Here is a 20,557-nt window from a genome sequence, read left to right as displayed (position 1 = left end):
GCAGCTCAGTGTTCTTTAGTTTCCTCTAAGTTTCCTGAGGATGACATCAGTGTGCTCTCTTGTCAGGACAATCTGCGGCTCCTGCTGCCGAGTTGAGCCCCGCAGCCCAGGCGCACAGATCCAGAAGTAAGAAGAAAACTCCAAAGGATGGACAACACAGGAGAGAGCTACACAGCCAAGCAGGTATAACACACTCTTTGTAACAACAATCTAACTTCTGTTTTGGTTTGGAAAAAAGAGAGAGAGGAATATTACTATTCACAAGATTCTTTTTAAGCATTTATAACCACAGTAGCAGCCTGGCTCTATGGATGGCAACATTGGTCTGGCAGTCTACCAATTGAAATATCTCAACAACTATTGGATGGCTTTCCATGATGTTTTGTACACAGATTTATATGCCCCACAGGCTGAATTGTAATTACTTTTCTATTATTTACATTTCACATATGTGTGAAACTAATAACATTCCGATCAGCCTTACCTGCACTTTGTGTTTATTGCCTATTAGAAAACGTTAGCATGCTAGCGTGCAAAAATAAGATGGTTAACATGGTAAACTTTATACTTGCTAAACATCAGCATGTTAGCATTGTCAGTGTGAGCATTTTAGCATGCTGCTGTTAGCATTTAGTTCAAAGCACCACTGTGTCTCACAGAGCTGCTTTCATGGCTGTAGACATCTTAAATGTAAACAAATCCTGGTAGCATTATTTCAGGTCTAATGATAATAATGATGAAATCATCTCCTCTAACTCTAGGCAAGAAAGCAAATCTGCAGATTTTCTAAAATGTCAAACTTTTGCTTTAAAGCCATATTTCTGTTTGTAGTTTATTAATTACCATTGATCAATCTTATGCAGAAATTCCCCCTTCACCAGCCCCTCCCACTACAGATGATTCCCTGCAGCTCTTGGCTGATGTTTTGAGCCGCAGCCAAACCGACAGCGAAAGAAAAGAGGGGAGCGATTTGCCTACTTTTCAGAAGAGGGGAGAACATTTCTCACCCCAAAGGAGAGGAACTACAAAGTGGTCGTCACAGGGTAAGCACAAAAAGTGATACTCACCTCTCTAACATCATTCTATGTCAAGGATAGATGATAAAAGAACAAATGCATTTTGCTTCAACAGCTGGAACCCAAATATATGTTTATTAGTATTATTGTGATGCTTCAGACAAATCCGTTTGACTTAAAAAGAACCAACTGCCACCAGTGAATGAACAGTTATTAATCTCGTAGTAGTAGATCTGCTTTTAGTAGCAGGGGGTCTATTTTTAATCTACTATATCACTTAGGGTTTAACCTATATAAATACAGCTGTAACTTTGAGTGATTTGTTTGTCATCCACAGATGAAAACGTAATCCCGTATGGACAGTCCAGTTTCCTGCCCAACGTCCAGATGTCAGGCTATGGGTCCCTGGGTGGAGGAGTCTTTTCACGACCCTCCACCGCTGGCCGAAGGAAAGATGAGGTATGTCTAGACTTACAGTAGGAACTGCTGAACAGACATTGTGTCTGTATAGTGTGGGGTCACCGTCAGTTCAACAGTAAACTGAGGGCATTTTGAGCTGCTTGTCAGCTTCGTTGAGACAGTGGGTAGCAGGATTTTCCCATGGGTTTTGAGCAAAGGCCAAAAGTAGTTATCTAACAATGTGACTCAGCATTTTGCAATTCGCTCTAAGTTGAATACAGTACTGCATAAGCAATTGCAAAATGATTTGGGTGCTGTCCCCAAATTTTCTTGTGTGTAAATGTACAGTACATATGCACATAAATAAGGGTGGTGTTTGAAAGAAGCGTTTATGCTTATGCATAATATGCTTATTATGCTTTAATAGGTAAAGATGAAATAAATTATTAACTTAATACTCAAAATCTCTCTTCTGAGAATTAAACACACTTCCAGTTGGCTTGAAAGATAAAAATGTTGTAGTTTGCTCACTGACAGAGGTGTTGTTATGTTTTCACAACTGAGAGAAAAGTATTAACATAGATTTGTAATCACAGATACACAGTGCAGACTTACTTGGCTACTGCATTAGAGCCTGACCTAAATTTAAGCACTGCCAATAAAATCAATCACTATAATATATAACAATATAATATTGCTAACACAACCATTATATGGGTTTCCATCCAAATGTAGTACACATTCTAACACAATTTCCAGAAAATTGAAAATACAGAAGAATTATCATTGTGTTTATATACATAATTCTCCAGTCAAGATTACATAACTTAAAGAGAGCAAGTCCTTAAAGGAATGAAAACAATGTGGAAAATGTGATGGAAATATTATTGATTGTTTGTTTTTTACGTGTTATATTTGAGGAAGATTATTCCTTCTCATCGCTCCACACAGTTCAGTGTGTTTCCATTGCACTTTGTGGCATTTTGTGTTTATCCATACACCAACTTTTCCATGTCAACCAAGAACTTTTTCTCTGAATAAGTTTTTATGTGCATAAAAACTGGTGGATGTTTGTCCACCAAAGAACATGGACAAGCAAATATTTTAGTCACAATTTAAGAAGTTAATATTACATTTAAGGGAACCTTATTAAAATGTTTGTGTTAATGAAAACAAACACTGTGTTGTGTTTGTTTTCTTCCAGAACCTCATATAGACAGACGGCGATAACATGACCTGACAAGCTCCTTTTTCCACCATGATTTCCTGTCTATGCGAACCACCAATCTGTTGCCATGGTATCTTATGAAAAACTGAAGACTAAAGGGAAAGAGTTGAGTCTAGCCATCTGCCTTTTCACAAACTATTTTTATTTAATCTTAATAATTTATTTTGTGTGATTTGCTTCACCCTTTCTCCATGTATATAGACATATTTGCAATTTTTTAAAGATGTGATCAGATATATTACTGAAAAAGGATCCGGAGTTTAAAAGATACGGCTATTTTTAGGCAATGGGAAGTAAATGTAACTATGACATTAATGTACAGCAGATTAATGAATGTATCTTCTGTTTACTCCTGACCATGAAATCATGATGTGTGTGTCTGACGGAAGACTGGAGAAGACATGAGGCAGAAAATGTGTTTAATAAACCACGTGGGTGTGTGTCAGTGCATGTGTAGTGTTTGTGTGTATTACTGTTTTTATCTCTCATCTGTGTGTGACTGTGTTCTGTGGTTTCCCTGTAGATCACCAGTCTGTTAGTTCTGTCAAGATTTTTAAACCAAATAAAACATTTATTACAAAAACACGTCTGTTCATGTGTGAACATTATTGCTACTAGCAGCAGCTCTATGGATGGCAATGTCGGTCAGTCCACTACTTAGCTCCAGACTGAAGTATCTCAAAAACTAGAAAATGGATTGCCATTAAATTTTTTCATCTTTACAAGAATTTAAATTTGATTTGAAACGCAGTGGCAAAATTTGATGAATGCCCAGACTGACAGGTGCAGCTCCAAAAGTGAAAAGTTTTTGAGTTGCACCTGTAAAGTCATAAATTTGTAAGAAAAACAAATCCGCTGAGATTGAAATCACAAATTACGAGAAAAAAACTTGGAAAACATAGGATTAACATGTGCCTCTGTTATTAAAGGTTCTGTACCATATTAAAGATTCAGAATGTAAGTTTTAGTGACATCTAGTGGTGAGGGTTGCGAATTGAAACAAATGGCTCATAGTGCATTCACCATTCATGGTGCGAGTTGTGAAGTCGTTCTTCCGAATTTAGTGTGTGTTCATGTGCTCTTAAATCGGAATGTGGAATCAACATGGACCCTACTACAAAGACGTGTTAGATTAGCATTATCAGAGCAAATAAACAACACAGACATCTAGTTCACTCTACATGGACAGCAAACTAACCATTATAACCATGTTCGCAAAATATCTATTTGCAATACGTGATTTTGCACAAATCAAAGTACTGTATACTTCTTTATGTCCCATGTACACTTTATTTATCCTTTTGCAATAAAGATTTAAGGAGGTAATAAAGATTCTGATTATTCTCACCCCTCCTTTTCGAAGGAGAAGGTACAGACAGGCTCTGTTGGTTCTTGTGCTAAAAAATAGGTGTGGGCCTTTATTTGTCCAAATTTCTCTTCTTTTCTTACTTCTAATAAACCAGTCGACTATTACTACAGTTGAACATTACTTGTTCTTCTTCTTCTTCCTTGTACGTGTTCAACATAGTGATGAAACACGCTCTGTAGCGCCATTCGTCTGTATGGGCAACTGTAGAAAAATGGCGGCGCAACATGGTGACGTCCATGTAAGAAGACCCTTAGAAGGTAATGAAAACACAATGGTTCATCATGTAAGGTCTTTATACACCACTGATAACATAGTTATATTGCATTTCTGTTAATAGATCCTCCTAAATATTACACAGTGAACCTTTGAATGCAGGTTATGCAGATAACAACAGCCGTCACATATAAGCTACTTTCACCAACCAGTATGCTTCTGTTCGTAGGCCAAAAGCATAAAAAATGGGGAAGAACTGTTATTTATAACTAAGATGTGACTAGTGCTTTCAAGTGGCTTTGCTGCAGTCCCTCATATCTGCCTAAATGTCTGAAAGCTCCATCTCTTCTGTTATGTCTGCAATGACTCTTATATTGTATTATTAATCCAAAACACTTTACAAGTTTTTTGCTTGTAAATGTACAACTTTTTTTCTCTGAATATTACCGCCATCCCCAGGCTCTATCATTTAGTTTTGTTTTTTTTAATCTAAAATGTTCTTAATACATCATTAATACATACGTTGTATGCAAATGATTTTTTGAAGAGGACAAATTACTAAATTGGGCGCACAAATTATGTAATAGGCCTAAATACCTGCAAAACATTTCCATCAGCCTCAGCTGTGCTTTGAATTGTGTTTGGATTGTCTCAGAATTTGTACCGGAAAGTACTGAGACATATGTCTCTATATGACAGATATCTTGAAATAAGTCCAGTCCATTTGAGCTAAATGAACACAATATCTTTCTTTGTGACTTGAAACTAGATGTAAAGTTATGTGTGTTGGATAATTCAGATGCCTTTCCATGATCAAGAACAGAGAGAATGAGGGGGAAAAAAGCAGATGAGCTCAAAATGTTTTTATCAGAGCCAAATGTCTCTGATGTCTCAGGAGTTTGTCATCGCATGTGGCAAGTAAAATCACTTCTCTGATACAAGATGCTGTTTATCACTTTTTCAGACTGCTGTATCATGAGAAGGCATGTTTGTGCTATGGCTTAATGAGAGGAGGTAACCTTCATCTCACTGTACGACTGCTGAAATGTGTCAGCAATGGAATATAAAAAGGCTTTCTTCTTCATGCCTGCATCTTCATCTGCTGTACGCACTTCTTATCTTTTTGGTATAAGTACAGTATTTTGACAGGGAGGCAGTCTGATGGTTTGGAAATTGTGTTGGACTCCGCTGACTTTGGCAAATACCCCCTGGGTCCCACCAGGCTAGGAGGATAATGGTAATCCGGTGCAATTTGAAGGGGTTATGCAATTTAGAAGGGTTCTACAATTTTATGCTTTTATGCCATTAACATGGATTAGGGTCTCTGTGGTTTACACAACCCTCCCTCACTGACGGCTCAGCTCGACCACTTCACATGTGTCTTCTGCTATGGAATCTTATATCAATGTATTTTAATTGTCATTTACATTACTTCAGGGTTCCTCTCCAGACATTTGAAGACATAAAAATACTGAATAAGCCATGTCTGATGTGGTTATCCCACAAATAAGTTAGTTAACATAGTTTTTAAATTCTCAAATTATTACTTCTCCTCAGTCTGTGCTTCTCCTTCACTGAAATTAAGAATATGCAAATATTTTTCAATTCAGAAGTTTAACTTCTGGACAAGATGAAGTGAAATGACAATAACCCATTACATACATACAGTACTTGCACATACAGCACATAATGTGATCCAAAATCCAAAAATCATCAAACCCAGGGGGCACTGCAATTACAGGGGAGTAGTGAAGTTGTGATTTGTTAAAATATATATATACAAATATTTCTGATTAGGATTAACATAACAATGATAACAAATAAACTACCATCCACAATAAACATGTCTCCAACCAACCAGAATGAGTTGTAACACCCAATCACCATGACATGTGATCACAGAATTTGTAAGGTAAAGGTAAAACTGCTGAATAAAAGATTAGTTGTATGAATACAAACCTGACCAATTACTGAATTAAAGAAACCAAGTCTAAACATGGACAATTCCAGGAACACAGACCTCAGGTAATAATGTTTCTATCAATAGGGATGACAGTATAATATTAAGACAATGATAATGAAGAGCCGACTTGGGTTAAGACACAGAGAACTGTCATTTGATTGTCTGGCTATGCAGCTAAAAAACATGAACAGAATAAAGATTGTAATGAGAGAAAATCCAACTAATGATTCCATCTTTGCTGCATGACTTGATAAAAGGCACCACCCAGTGGTCATAACTGAGACATGCAGGGTAACTGTGATGCCGAGTGACTCTCGCTTAGTCTTTGTGGGTCATCAGTGAATCCTCTACAACTCAAAGGTGCTGCACTGTGTGAAATTACATATAAATCACCAAGAGATCTACTGATATTTAGAACATGTAAAAGCAGAGTTGCTCCACTAAAGAGCTATAGATTTGCAGTTTCAAGCTTTCGGGTTTACTTTAAAACCTCATCAGGAGCAGGTGGAGGTTTTAGCAAACAACATAGTTGATTAGCTGCGTTAATTAGGCTGATGATGCCTCACGGCAGACATTTTGACTTCTCACAGTAGGACTTTTTTTTTATTCATTCTATTCAAGTGTCCCAGAAAGCCATGATAGTGTGACTGTGAAACCAGCATGCACAACACCAGCAGCAGCTAAATGGAATTCAGCTTTCATTAATTTTATTATTTACACCTGTGCTTTTCCTACAGACAAAAAGAGCCTAATGAACACATTTTAACAACTGCTCTAAATAAGAACATTTGAAAAATGATTAAACTAAAACATCCAAATTAATCTAACTGACGTTCTTTACATGGTGTTGTGCTGAAGGTCCAATCTTACACTTTAGACCTGTGACACAATCAGCCTAATTGTACATGTAAATACAATCCAAAAGTAAGTCATAGCAGACTGCATATACATACATAAACGCTGTTCATAGTAACTGTAAACTGTAGAAAGATTGTCCAGCTCTCGTCTGTATATATATAACTATGTTTCTTTGCTTGGTTGTATGCCTTTGTCTGTATTGTCTTGTATTGTGTTTAAGTAAGAGTGTTAGCAGGGGTCAAGTCCCTTGTATGCGTCTACATATTTGGCCAATAAAGTTGATTCTGATTGATGCAAACTAGCAAATTTTGGAGTAACTTTCTGATTTATTCTAAACCCTGAAAACAAACTCCATAATCGGCCGTATTGATGACTCATGATGAATCATGTCCCTGATTAAAATCTCTTCTACCATTCCTCCCTGACTCTTTCAAGACCAAAACCACTTCATATACAGTATGGTGCACCAGTTACACCTTCAAGAGAGCAAATGAAATACTAATTTCTCACTCATAACTCTCTCTTTCAACTCCTACTCTCGCTACAAGATGCCACAACAAAGATAAATCACTTTTTATTGCAGCTTCTTCACCCAAACTGTACAAAACCCACGTCTCTATTAGCCGCCCACCTGCCAGCTCATCATACTCTGTTCTGCTAAGTTAACCGTACGCATCTTTTCCTGTGAAATTATGCTGCTGGCTGTGTTCAAGTTCACTGCTACATGTGTTTTATTTTATAGATGTGTGAGCAGTTTTTCATCTGTAATTTAAATGTAAGACTAATGACTAGACCTTTAATTTGTCTTTCCACTGTTATATTGAGGAATGGAAAGACTTTAAAACACACTGTAGTGAGTGCAGGTGCTGTAGTTCCTTCATTATTCATACCACTTGCCTGGGAAAAAAAATTTGGATTGATTTTATGTAAATGAGCACACTGTGCAGTTTGGAATATAATAATGTGTACTCAAGGCGGTACAGAGAATTGTATTTAAAGTCAGAAATGACCTGATATTGACTTTTCCATCAGCATAACAGACAAAAGGATTTACCCAAAACACAGAAACATAATTCAAAATGACAAATTGCTCCATTTTAAACATTTTTACCACTTAAAATAATCTCTGTTAAATGAACTTTTCCAGCAATGGCTATGGATAAGCCTGTTGCAGGCCATGAGTTTACAGTGTGTGGCTGTGCAGCATGTTGAATGAAAAGCCCCGTGTCATCAGTATTACTGAGATGTGCGCAGTGCTTTAACAGTTTTGTATTTTCAGCAGATTCCCTGAAACACAAAACTCATCCTCTGCGATTGGTTGCGGCTCAGCACGCTCTATTGTCCCATCAGCCCGTTTGTTCGCTTGGTTTCCTACGCACAAACAAAACTTTCCTGCCACCCTGTGCGTTGACAACCCGAAATTGGAATCGCTGACTTTTTCTGAGGGGAAAAAAAGATAAAGGTAGGTCAGTAATGTCAAAACATAATGTGTGAAATAGTGTATGTAACTGTAATATTTTGTATTTAAAATAGATTAAAAAGTTATCTTTCTTTTTGCTGCAATTTGTAGTTAACCTCTTGAACTCTAAATTCCCCAGCATAAATATTACTTTAAGTAGCTTTAAGTCCCTTTAGCAGAAATTGTAACACCACATTTATATTACCTAATGAAACCCAAGATGCCATGCTTTTGTGGATGCACTATGAAATCAAACTGAAAAAAATATTCTGGATGTCATTTTGTACTCGTTTTTCCTCATAATTCAGCAGCATGTTAAGTATCTTTGGAAACCTGGTTGTTGTAATTAGACTTTAAAATGAAATTCTTTGGGCTTCAAAAAAAACAAAAAATGCGTGTCAGCACAGTATGTATTTTTAAAGAAGGACCCAACTCTTACCAGTCTGTTAGTGTTAGAGGTTAATGACCCGTCAGACAGAGTTCCCTCTCGGTGTTACTGCCTAACGAGTAATGTTTCTATAATCAGATCTGTCTATCTCCAGTGTTTTTGTGGCATCCTGCTGAATGCATTTAGAAATTGCTTTATTCATATCCAGTGCTGCTCCATGCTGTAACAGGAAGTCGCTGCTATAATTGGTATAGCAGGGGCCAGATATGGCGAGGCCCTGACCTGCTCTGTTTTCTCTCCATGTGTGTCAGTCAGTGTTTTTTGGCAGGATGTACAGCTTCATGGGAGGTGGTTTGTTCTGTGCCGGAGTCGGGAACATCCTCCTCATTGTCTCCACGGCAACTGACTACTGGATGCAGTATCGTCACTCCAGCAATTATATGCACCAGGGCCTGTGGCGGTACTGTGTGCCTGGGAAATGCATGACACACACAGACAGCATTGGTAAGAATTGCTGGGTGTCTTCCACTGCATAAGCACAGGCAGGCACATCCTCATTTATATTTATTAGTTTGCTGACAGTAAGTCTGTGACCTCGACATTAAACCAGAGCAACACTGGGGTTACTTCCCTTTGGTAAAATATGGCTGAGATTCAAGTGCAAACAAGTTGGAAAGTATGTTACTGTCATGTTAATGTTATCAAGAAATCTTTCAAAAACCCCATGTGTCTTTTTTTGCCCAGAAGTATTCAGGTTACTTTCACTTGCACCAGTCATATAATCCATACTTCAGGTAAACAGGTTTCATTTTAAGTTTCATCTGTGCAAAGTTTAATCAAATCAGATGCATGTCTATTGCCAAACACTAGGAGGCAAGCTAGAACAGGAGAAAAGCATGACTAACAGTGAAAATAAAACACACCTACACTGTAGATTACATGAGTTGTGTGCATATAATAGAAAAAGACTATGAAAAGATTATGAATTCTTCCTTTAGTACTGGACATACTCTAAAGTGTGGTCTCTCAAGTCTCAGATTTACCTCGTCTTTCACCCACAGCATACTGGGATGCCACCCGGGCCTTCATGATTCTTTCCCTGCTGGCTTGTTTCATCGGCATTGTGATTGGTGTCATGGCCTTCATCCACTACTCCTCCTTTGATGGGTTTGACAAGACGTTTGCAGCCGGCATCCTCTTCTTCATCTCATGTAAGCCCCTCAGCCACAACTCCACGCAAGCCTCTCTGATGTAGTTTATCAGTTAAACCTAATGCTTTTACCTCATGCGCAGGCTTCTTTGTGTTGCTGGCCATGGCCGTCTACACAGGAGTGACAGTGAACTACTACGGTAAACGCTATGGCAGCTGGCGATTTTCCTGGTCCTATATAATGGGCTGGGTGGCAGTGGTGCTTACCTTCTTCTCAGGTATGCATCGTTCCACATTAGCAAATGAAACGTCATTCTCGTGTTCACATTATTTTCTCAATAACTTGATTATTCTCTTCTAGGTATCTTCTACATGTGTGCCTACCGGATGCACGAATGCCCAAGAAACTCCAACTCACGCTGACCTGCCACACACACACACACACACACACACACAGCCCCCAAGCATAATATATGGCCAAGAGGAACCAATATCCCTATTAACTTTCCAACCACTTCATGTTAACCTAACTATTCATGAATAAGCAAAATAAATTAGAACAAAAGAATGCATTTGCTGTCTGTGTTGTCTGTCTATTTTAAGAAAACCACAATAAAATACAGTATGGAAGCAGAGGTGAACAACACTGTCTATGACACCAGTACTGAAGCTGATCCTACTCCTGGTACCTGGGAACATGAATTTGTCAGTTTAAAAACTGAATGTGCATTGATAAACATTGCAGTGAGTAGCTGCAAGTAGCTCAGTATTCAGCTATCTGATTAACCACTATTAACCATAATTAGAATAGATGTCATGGTAACTGTTATAATTAAGGTATTGGAAAGATGAGTGATGAGTCCAAATTCAAAAAAACACTTTTATTTTGTCTCATTTGGCAAGTGTTGAGCAACAGCGACCATTTCCGCTACATAACCAGCTCATAAAGAAAAACGCACTGTGGTAACACAAATATTAACTGGATTAATTTGACACAAACACGGTCACATGAGAGTACCCTATTACCAAAAAAGCCACAGTGTTGCTTTAAGCCAGATATACAAAAAATATCAAAACAATCCCAAAAGAGGCGTGGTTAATGGCTCTAAGTAACAATTTATACGTCTGTGATTTTAAGATTGTGGTCACCCTTCACGCCAATGTCACAGAGAAAAAAATTTGGAAAAGGAACAAGCTCATCATGCAAGTCTAGTCTGGTCTGGTCTAGTCGACCTCCTCGATGGTGGGGCCGGAGGATGCTCCACCTCCAGGAGCACCAGCAGCTCCAGGGAAGCCGCCCGGCATCCCACCTGGCATCCCGCCTGGCATCCCACCTGCACTCTGGTACAGCTTAGTCATGATGGGGTTACACACCTTCTCCAGCTCCTTCTGCTGATGCTCAAACTCATCTTTTTCTGCAGACTGAGAACAGAAGGGGAATTTAAATATCAATCTGGCACCAGCTATGCTGCAAAAGTTAACAGCCACAAAATTGGACTGTCCTAGTAGTTCATACCTGGTTTCTATCCAGCCAGCTTATGACCTCGTTGCACTTGTCCACAATCTTCTGTTTGTCCTCATCACTGATCTTTCCCTTCAGCTTCTCATCCTCCACAGTGGACTTCATATTGAAGGCGTACGACTCTAAACCATTCTTGGCAGTCACCTTCTCTCTCTGCAAATCATCCTCAGCCTTGTACTTGTCTGCTTCCTGTACCATACGCTCAATGTCCTCCTTGCTCAGGCGACCTGATGGGTTTTATTTCAAATGAGCACAAGGCTGAATACCGTACGTCGAATTTCACAATTAAGACACAGCTTTAAAAGTTCTCCTTCAGTTTACCTTTGTCATTGGTGATTGTGATCTTGTTCTCCTTCCCGGTGCTCTTGTCAACCGCAGACACATTCATGATGCCATTGGCGTCAATATCAAAGGTCACCTCAATCTGAGGAACGCCTCGGGGTGCAGGGGGGATTCCAACCAGCTCAAATTTCCCCAAAAGGTTGTTGTCCTTGGTCATGGCTCTTTCACCTTCAAACACCTGCAGTTTAAATGCCAGGTCAACCCATCATTTATCTGATTTATTTAACATTTAAGACATTCTGAGACAAAGAATTCAGCTAAATACAGGGGGAAAAGGTGGTGGTCATACCTGAATGAGCACACCAGGCTGGTTGTCTGAGTAGGTGGTAAACGTCTGGGTCTGCTTTGTGGGGATAGTGGTGTTCCTCTTAATGAGAACAGTCATGACTCCTCCAGCGGTCTCGATGCCCAGAGACAAGGGGGTTACATCCAGCAGCAGCAGGTCCTGCACATTCTCAGATTTGTCTCCTGACAGGATGGCTGCCTGTACAGCTACAGAACAAATAGGTGGACTTCAAACTCTTGTCTGGATTATTTATTAGTACAAATGAGTTATCAGTATATTTATGGACATAAAGGGGTTATACCTGCACCGTAGGCCACTGCTTCGTCTGGGTTAATGCTCTTATTGAGCTCCTTGCCATTGAAGAAGTCCTGCAGCAGCTTCTGGATCTTGGGAATACGAGTGGAGCCTCCCACCAAGACGATGTCGTGGACTTGGGCCTTGTCCATCTTGGCATCACGTAGAGCCTTTTCCACAGGCTCCAGGGTTCCTCGGAACAGGTCTGCGTTCAGCTCCTCAAATCGGGCCCTGGTGATCGAGGTGTAGAAATCGACGCCCTCGTACAGAGAATCGATTTCAATGCTGGCCTGAGTGCTGGATGACAAAGTGCGCTTGGCCCTCTCGCATGCTGTGCGCAGACGACGCACCGCTCTCTTGTTGTCGCTGATGTCTTTCTTGTACTTGCGTTTGAACTCGGAGATGAAGTGGTTGACCATGCGGTTATCAAAGTCTTCGCCACCCAAATGTGTGTCGCCTGCGGTGGACTTGACCTCAAAAATACCATCTTCAATAGTCAAAATAGAGACATCAAATGTGCCACCGCCCAGGTCAAAGATGAGGACGTTTCTTTCAGATCCAACCTGTAATTTAAGATTGAATTTTTTATTTGAACAAAACTGTATCTATCTCTGCAAAAAACAAAAACGTAACCTAAGACTTATTTTACCTTTTTGTCCAGGCCATAAGCAATAGCTGCAGCAGTGGGTTCATTGATAATACGAAGGACATTAAGGCCAGAAATGGTCCCTGCATCTTTGGTGGCCTGGCGCTGAGAGTCATTGAAGTAGGCAGGTACTGTCACCACAGCGTTTGTCACAGTCTGCAAGTTACAGCATTTAATGAGACATTAATGACATTTTCAAGATTAAATGTAAAGTATTTTTATCATATTAAGTTAAATTAGAGCTCACAGATCCCTAGTCTATTTAAACAACACTATAACTGTAGTAAACAGCATGTTCTGCAGGGTCCTGTTTAAAACTCCATGTTGAACAGGGGACACAGTAATACTGTAGAAGAAGCATATAAAATGTGTTTGAGTACTTGCAAAATATACTTTTGTGAGGTGTGTATTACTCATGCAAATCTCTCATTTTGTAAACACAAAAAAACCCAAAACGTTTCCAAGGAATAATTTTTAAAAGCAAAAGCACAAAGGTGTATGTACCTTCCCAAGGTATGCCTCTGCAATCTCCTTCATTTTGATTAGCACCATGGAGGAGATCTCCTCTGGGTAGAAGGTCTTGGTCTCGCCCTTGTACTCTACTTTGACTTTGGGGCGTGAAGCATCATTAATGACTGTAAATGGCCAGTGTTTCATGTCTGACTGGACAACGCTGTCATCAAACCGACGTCCAATAAGACGCTTTGCATCTGAAGGAAAAAAAAAAAAAGATGCAATAAATAAGCAGAAACATAATGATAACAACTAATCATACTTGACATGTCTGGAAAATTGTTTCATACCGAATACTGTGTTGTTGGGGTTCAAGGCCACCTGATTCTTGGCTGCATCCCCAATCAGCCTCTCTGTGTCAGTGAAGGCAACGTAACTGGGTGTGGTCCTGTTTCCTTGGTCATTGGCAATGATCTCAACTTTGCCGTGCTGAAACACTCCTACACAGGAGTAGGTAGTGCCAAGGTCAATGCCGACTGCTGGTCCCTTGGACATGGTTGCTGAGAATAGCATAATGATCAGCTGTTAATGATTTATTGGCACTAAAATTTGGGTATATGACAGATAAGTAACTTAAGCCTTCTTTAAGCAATGTGGGTGGCTACCAAGATGCACATTTGTAGTATGGGGTAATGAGGCTATTATCAGAGACTGAGCAACTCAAACATACTGTGTAAACAAACTGTCAGTGAATAGCACCTGTTTTCAAGCCTCCTCCCTTTTGACAGCTTGGCAATGGCTGCCTTTATTATGGCAACAACAGGGAGCAGGTTTGCTGTACTGCCTGATAACAAGACTGAACTGCCATTTCATTGAATTTCATTATTTTATCATCGAGCTGAAATTTTATCTCATGTTAATCCCAATATATTTGGGTTTGAGACAAAAAACAAACAACTAGATTATGCCAACTTGGGGTTTAGGGCATTGCTAGTTGCCATTTTATTATATAATATTTATAAAGTATTATGTACGGTTTGAATTGCTAAAAAAGTAGAGCTGGGTTTACTAGTTATCTGGATAATATGCGGAGTAAAACCATTTCAAATCTGGACAATGGGCTGATGACTTGTTCCTAGTTTCACTCTGCAACCAAGTTATCATGATGACTCAGTATGTAGTAATTTCTTGGGTCAAGATTGGAACAAGAACCTATGTTTACTGTTGCTACAGTAGCATACCATCAATATGGTAACTGTAATGCTAGCCTAATGTCAAGCCACATGGGAGGTACTAATTTAGGAAATGGCTCTCGTACTGAGGGGTGGGGCTCCTCTGATAGAGCATAGGGCCATTTCAGCTGCAGAGCTGAAACAGTCGTATAATCGATTGATCTGTCAGGACAAATTGGCAGAAAATGATTATTAAATAAATCGCAACTACTTTGAAAATCATTAGAATGTTTCATAACTTTTCAAGCGTAAATGGAAACATTTTTTGGGTTTCCAGCTCCTCAAATGATAGGGTTTGCTTATTTATCTGTTTGTTTTCATCTTATATTATTGTTGGGTTGGTTCCCTTTATTTTGTGTTATTTTAATTATCTAGTTTTATTTACCTTGTTGTAGTCCTGAAATGATTTAATCCTGGTTAAACCATGTAATGAGAGCACGTGGTTTTGAAAAGTGCTTTATAAAAAGTTATTAATAGTTTTAAAAAAAGTCAACATCAACATTATCCCAGTTCAAACCACTGGTTCAAAAAAAACAACAAAACATTTGAAGGCATTCAAATTTAGTTAGCTAGTTTTAGATATTTCCTGACATGTTACAGTCTAAATGATGACTCCATTAATCAATAATAAAAAATAATATTTTTTTGACAGGTCATGATCAAGCCAACATATCAGTCAATCCATGTCAATATAGCAGGATAGCCTTGTGTCTTTGGTGTGTAGCTGTGTGCAAAATCAAACTTGCATTTGTAATTTGCACAACAGAAGCTAATGACAAACATGCAAATTCATGCTCTACATGAGGTTAGTGCAATCCATCCTGTTGTTGCTACAGTAGTTTACCCAATATTGTTAATAGTTGTTAAAAAACTGTTTGGTTTGAGGCTAAGGGGAGTTTAGGATTTTTCTATTTTTATTAAAAGCGGTTATGAAAGAAAATGTTTTCCAGCCACTGAGCAACAACAGTACAGCATGGTGTGCTGCATCATTAGCTCAGCTGTCAGAAGCAGCTCCAGCACAGGAGGGCGTGTCACTTCATGTTAAGAGGCTGAGAACTTTCTGGACCATTCCTTTCACTTCCTTGTACCTTTACGTTGTACGTTATTTGCAAGGCGTTACCTATTCTATAGACTACATAAATAATATATGGCCTATTCTGCAGACCACATACATAACTTCAACACATATTAGCAACGCTGCAAACCAAATCCTGCAAGTGCAAGCCGCAGTCTGATTTCATACTTGTTGCAAGCCACGTTCTCTATATAACTTTTCACATTAAACAAATGCCCAATAGTTTAACTTACCCATAACATGCACATTAAGGTTACAAAAAGCTTAGCTTACAGCAGCAATTAATAAGAGTAACGTTAGTTGGTGTAAATTACGGCGTGCAGCTGTATTTGAGTAACGGAAAATACATGTCGACACACGACAGCAAACACTGTCAGCTAGCTTGCATTTGTGTCTCATTATTAACGTAAATTCAGCAGCAGTTGACACTGGAGACGGTCTCCTACGATTAGTTAACGTACTTAACGTTAATTAGCTAAATGTAACATTTTGGTAGTTCTCGATCAGTAAAAGTTTCAGTAAAACATTATTCACCTCGCTATACTCACCTCCGTTAAATTCAGAATATGTGGTTTTATCGGCTTGTCGTAAAAGTGGCTGTTTTTAATACTGCAGGCTGGCTTCACCCTGAGCGACGCTCGTTGCGACGGGTCCCTGGTCCCCGCTGTCAGTGTGTGGGAGCGGCCGCGCCTCCTCCACAACATTCCCTCTCCGAACACTCTAGAACGCAGGAGGAGCGATGCTGTCCAATCAGCTTCCAGGAATTTCACTTCCTCTAGAAATTGTCCAATTAAAAATACTGTTTGTAGATTTCCACAGCCGTTTCTAGCAATGACTCAGACTGTCCATTACAAGAAGAAGTCCCGCATTGAAAATGGTATTGTGTAAGCATGTAGGAGGAGAATGTGCCCATTCATCATGTAAATCTGCACGCTGCACACTGTATGTATGAATACACTTTACCACTGTAACCACCAACGTCATGTATAGTAAGTACTACTAGTACATTACATTAGCCAATTTACACAGACAAAGCTGGTTTTATACAGGTGCATCTAATAAAATTAGGATATCGTGGAAAATGTTCATTTATTTCTATAATTTAAAAGTGAAACTTTCATATATTTTAGATACATTACACTTAAAGTGAAATATTTCAGGCCTTTTTTTGTTTTAATCTTGATGACTACAGCTTACAGCACATGGAAATCTTCGATCCATATCTCAAAATATTAGAATATTAAAATAAAAATTGTATAATATAAAAATGTCGAACTTCTGAAAAGTTTTAAAGTTCTGAAAAGGGATAATTTATGCACTCAGCACTTGGTCGGGGCTCCTTTTGCACAAATTACTGCATCAATGTGGCGTGGCATGGAGGCAATCAGCCATTGGCACTGCTGAGTTATGTTATGGAAGCCCAGGTTGCTTTGATAGCGGCCTTCAGCTTGTCTGTATTGTTTGGACTGGTGTCTCTCATTTTCCTCTTGATAATACCCAATAGATTCTCTATAGGGTTTAGTTCAGGTGAGTTGGCTGGCCAGTCAATCACAGTATGGTTAGCAAACCAGTTAGTAGTCGTTTTGGCACTGTGGGCAGGTGCGAAGTCCAGCTGGAAAAGGCAATCAGCATCTCCATAAAGCTTGTCAGCAGATGATAGCATGAGGTGCTCTAAAATCTCCTGGCAACTATTTTGATGTGTCATTTATGGTTTCAGTCATTTCCAGGCAAAAATGCAACATTCTCTGGTCCCAGCTTCTACAATAAATGGTTCTTTGCTTCCTGTCTCTGTTTTAATTGCATATCTTTGGATTTTGGACTGTTGGTCGGACAAAAAGTTTAATATGCTACCTGGGGCTCCTGGGCATTTTTCCTGGTTTTCTAGACTAAATGACTGATTAATTAATAAATTAAATAATAATAATCAACAAGTTACTCAGTAATGAGTATAAGTATTTTTTGCAGCCCTACAATACAACAATACCATAACTACTGTACAAATTCCTTTGTTTTTTTTGTTCACTGAAGACATTTGGGTTTAAGATCAAAAGATGAGTATGAGACAAGAGTTCAAAATTTCAGCTCTCATTGGTATTCAATGTCTAGATGTGTTAAACAACTCAGGACATACCACCCTTTGTTTGAACCCCCCCCCCCCCTTTTTCAAGTGAGCAAAACTACTGGAACATGTGACTGATAGATGTTTCTTGTTGCCCAGGTTTTCCTTTTACGTTGATTGTCCAAACATTAAATAGTTCTGCATGACGAATCTAAGTTTTCATTCTTAGTTCAAACCTATAAGGACTGCATTTCCTGTTAAAGAGGATAAATCAACATGAAGACCAGAGAGCTGTCTATAGGAAAAAAGCAAGCTATTGTCTAGCTGAGAAAAGAAGGACAATCGACCAGAGCCATTGGACAAACATTGGGCATAGCAAACACAACAATTTGGAATGTACTGAAAAAGAAAGACACTACTGGTGGACTGAGCAACAGACGTCGAACAGGTCGGCCAAGGAAAACAACAGTAGTTGATGACAGAAATATCGTGTGAGCTGTGAAGAAAATCCCCAAAACATCACCAACGACCTCCACAGTGCAAGGGTGAAGGTATCACAATCCACTGTTCGAAGAAGACTCAGAGAGCAGAAATATAGAGGCCACACCACAAGATGCAAACCACTCATCAGCAGGAATCAGAAGGCCAGATTGAAATTTGCAAAGAGAGATGAGCTGCAAAAGTTCTGCAACACAATCTTATGGACTGATGAGACCAAGATTAATTTCTACCAAAGTGTTGAAAAAGAAAGGAACTGCTTATGATCCGAAGCGAATGTGGCAGTATGCCCGCATGCCCACTGGTAAGTATACGTCACGCACCGGAGCCTTTAAAAGGAGGTCTCCTCACCTGTGCTGACCCTTTTGCCCGCCTCTGACGTCACACGCGTGTGGAAGCAGTGCTTGGGAGCGGTGCACGCGTCCGCCCGGCCTGAGCTGCTCCAAACTCAAACAGATCACGGTGTAGGCCCTAAGCCCGGTGATCTGCACACATCTTGCGTGTTCCATCGGTGAGTACAGAGAAAATAAACCGCACTTTCATTCATCATCTCGTGTGCAATCGTTGCGTCTTGGTTTGTAGACATCTGGCACATTGGTGCATACACGAGTCAACAGGGGTATCTCCCAGCTCGTGCTCTGAACATTGCAAAACATTCAAACGGTGAGTAGCTTAACTGTCATTGCGTGGTATTTTATTTATAAAATTGTTCCACGCTAATCTATTGATTCTTTTGGACCTCCAGTGCACAGCTTGCATGCACGGCGCGGGTGCACGGGGTTCAGCATTGTATTCCTCAACCTGGTTCATTGTCCATTCTAAAACTGGTAAGTGTTTTTGTTGTTGTTTAATGTGCATTATTGGTTTTCGCAGTTCATAAAGTGTAATTTGGATTACTTGTAGCGTGTGGCGGCTAGGCTGAGGCCTTAGTTGGTGCGCGCTCGTCTCCAGCGCGGGTGTGTGCGCATTCATTCTCAACTGCGGTGTGTATTTCTCTTTCTTGCTACATATGACTGGGACATTCCTTACATTATATTGTTTTCCAATTTATAGGCATTGACGTTGAACTTTTCCTCGCGGGTTTCCCCTTCTTTGATGGTCCTTACAAGTCTGACGGCCTTCTTTCTTCTCGTAATCCACCAAGGTAACTTCACGTCTCAGCCTATCAGCTCATCATCCGGGTGGGATGCATAAACTGGGAATAGGCTAACGGGTAGGACTGATTGTACCCATACTGGAACGGTTTTGCTGCTGGTGTTATTGGGACTGATACTCACCTAAAGGATTATTAGGAACACCATACTAATACTGTGTTTGACCCCCTGTCGCCTTCAGAACTGCCTTAATTCTACATGGCATTGATTCAACAAGGTGCTGAAAGCATTCTTTAGAAATGTTGGCCCATATTGATAGGATAGCATCTTGCAGTTGATGGAGATTTGTGGGATGCACATCCAGGGCACGAAGCTCCCGTTCCACCACATCCCAAAGATGCTCTATTGGGTTGAGATCTGGTGACTGTGGGGGCCATTTTAGTACAGTGAACTCATTGTCATGTTCAAGAAACCAATTTGAAATGATTCGAGCTTTGTGACATGGTACATTATCCTGCTGGAAGTAGCCATCAGGGGATGGGTACATGGTGGCCATAAAGGGATGGACATGGTCAGAAACAATGCTCGGGTAGGCCGTGGCATTTAAACGATGCCCAATTGGCACTAAGGGGCCTAAAGTGTGCCAAGAAAACATCCCCCACACATTACACCACCACCACCACCAGCCTGCACAGTGGTAACAAGGCATGATGGATCCATGTTCTCATTCTGTTTACGCCAAATTCTGACTCTACCATCTGAATGTCTCAACAGAAATCGAGACTCATCAGACCAGGCAACATTTTTCCAGTCTTCAACTGTCCAATTTTGGTGAGCTCTTGCAAATTGTAGCCTCTTTTTCCTATTTGTAGTGGAGATGAGTGGTACCCGGTGGGGTCTTCTGCTGTTGTAGCCCAACCGCCTCAAGGTTGTGCGTGTTGTGGCTTCACAAATGCTTTGCTGCATACCTCGGTTGTAACGAGTTATTATTTCAGTCAAAGTTGCTCTTCTAT

At 39.8% G+C, this 20,557-nt stretch overlaps 4 protein-coding genes across 13 annotated transcripts in view; 3 read left to right on the top strand and 1 right to left on the bottom strand.

Annotated features, from left to right (window-relative positions):
* Positions 1 to 3,228, top strand: part of zgc:77784 (uncharacterized protein LOC402947 homolog) — a 60,404-nt gene extending 57,176 nt beyond the window's left edge. For 6 of the 7 annotated variants that reach the window (XM_046074118.1, XM_046074119.1, XM_046074117.1 and 3 more), the window contains 4 exons: positions 67 to 183; positions 864 to 1,043; positions 1,354 to 1,475; positions 2,620 to 3,228. In XM_046074118.1, coding sequence (XP_045930074.1) covers positions 67 to 183; positions 864 to 1,043; positions 1,354 to 1,475; positions 2,620 to 2,631 — 431 coding nt within the window. In that variant the 3' untranslated portion in view covers positions 2,632 to 3,228. The remainder of the gene's footprint in view (positions 1 to 66; positions 184 to 863; positions 1,044 to 1,353; positions 1,476 to 2,619) is intronic. The other variant, XM_046074120.1, reaches the window with a different exon arrangement.
* Positions 3,229 to 6,501: 3,273 nt separating this feature from the next.
* On the top strand, positions 6,502 to 10,563 carry lim2.3 (lens intrinsic membrane protein 2.3). The gene is made up of 6 exons (XM_046072955.1): positions 6,502 to 6,548; positions 8,329 to 8,508; positions 9,205 to 9,397; positions 9,955 to 10,104; positions 10,187 to 10,321; positions 10,405 to 10,563. The coding sequence occupies exons 3-6, from the start codon at positions 9,223 to 9,225 to the stop codon at positions 10,464 to 10,466; spliced, it is 522 nt and encodes a 173-aa protein (XP_045928911.1). The 5' UTR covers positions 6,502 to 6,548; positions 8,329 to 8,508; positions 9,205 to 9,222; the 3' UTR covers positions 10,467 to 10,563.
* Positions 10,564 to 10,909: 346 nt separating this feature from the next.
* hspa8b (heat shock protein family A (Hsp70) member 8b) lies at positions 10,910 to 16,581 on the bottom strand. Its single transcript, XM_046072949.1, has 9 exons — positions 16,442 to 16,581; positions 13,937 to 14,146; positions 13,638 to 13,843; positions 13,137 to 13,289; positions 12,495 to 13,050; positions 12,197 to 12,399; positions 11,887 to 12,085; positions 11,560 to 11,792; positions 10,910 to 11,465 (listed from the first exon to the last, which is right to left on the bottom strand). The coding sequence occupies exons 2-9, from the start codon at positions 14,139 to 14,141 to the stop codon at positions 11,268 to 11,270; spliced, it is 1,953 nt and encodes a 650-aa protein (XP_045928905.1). The 5' UTR covers positions 14,142 to 14,146; positions 16,442 to 16,581; the 3' UTR covers positions 10,910 to 11,267.
* Positions 16,582 to 18,820: 2,239 nt separating this feature from the next.
* si:dkey-4p15.5 (zona pellucida-like domain-containing protein 1) overlaps positions 18,821 to 20,557 on the top strand; it is a 19,848-nt gene continuing 18,111 nt past the window's right edge. For 3 of the 4 annotated variants that reach the window (XM_046072953.1, XM_046072950.1, XM_046072951.1), the window contains exons 1-4: positions 18,824 to 18,961; positions 19,033 to 19,113; positions 19,196 to 19,277; positions 19,504 to 19,594. The gene's annotated coding sequence lies outside the window, so the exon portion shown is untranslated. Of the gene's footprint in view, positions 18,962 to 19,032; positions 19,114 to 19,195; positions 19,278 to 19,503; positions 19,595 to 20,557 lie in introns of all 4 variants that reach the window. The other variant, XM_046072952.1, reaches the window with a different exon arrangement.

Source organism: Micropterus dolomieu, linkage group LG17 (genome assembly GCF_021292245.1).
Source record: "Micropterus dolomieu isolate WLL.071019.BEF.003 ecotype Adirondacks linkage group LG17, ASM2129224v1, whole genome shotgun sequence".
Taxonomy (NCBI): Eukaryota; Metazoa; Chordata; class Actinopteri; order Centrarchiformes; family Centrarchidae; genus Micropterus; species Micropterus dolomieu.
This window is presented reverse-complemented; position numbering and strand designations above follow the sequence as displayed.

What these genes read in the sequence shown, in the direction of transcription:
- lim2.3 (XM_046072955.1), top strand. Translation starts at nt 9,223, where the DNA reads ATGTACAGCTTCATGGGAGGTGGTTTGTTCTGTGCCGGAGTCGGGAAC. An exon ending in CATCCTCTTCTTCATCTCAT is followed by an intron (nt 10,105 to 10,186) that starts GTAAGCCCCTCA and finishes CCTCATGCGCAG; the next exon opens with GCTTCTTTGTGTTGCTGGCC. An exon ending in GGTGCTTACCTTCTTCTCAG is followed by an intron (nt 10,322 to 10,404) that starts GTATGCATCGTT and finishes ATTCTCTTCTAG; the next exon opens with GTATCTTCTACATGTGTGCC.
- hspa8b (XM_046072949.1), bottom strand. Translation starts at nt 14,141, where the DNA reads ATGTCCAAGGGACCAGCAGTCGGCATTGACCTTGGCACTACCTACTCC. An exon ending in CCCCAACAACACAGTATTCG is followed by an intron (nt 13,844 to 13,936) that starts GTATGAAACAAT and finishes TTTTTCCTTCAG; the next exon opens with ATGCAAAGCGTCTTATTGGA. An exon ending in CTTATGGCCTGGACAAAAAG is followed by an intron (nt 13,051 to 13,136) that starts GTAAAATAAGTC and finishes CTTAAATTACAG; the next exon opens with GTTGGATCTGAAAGAAACGT.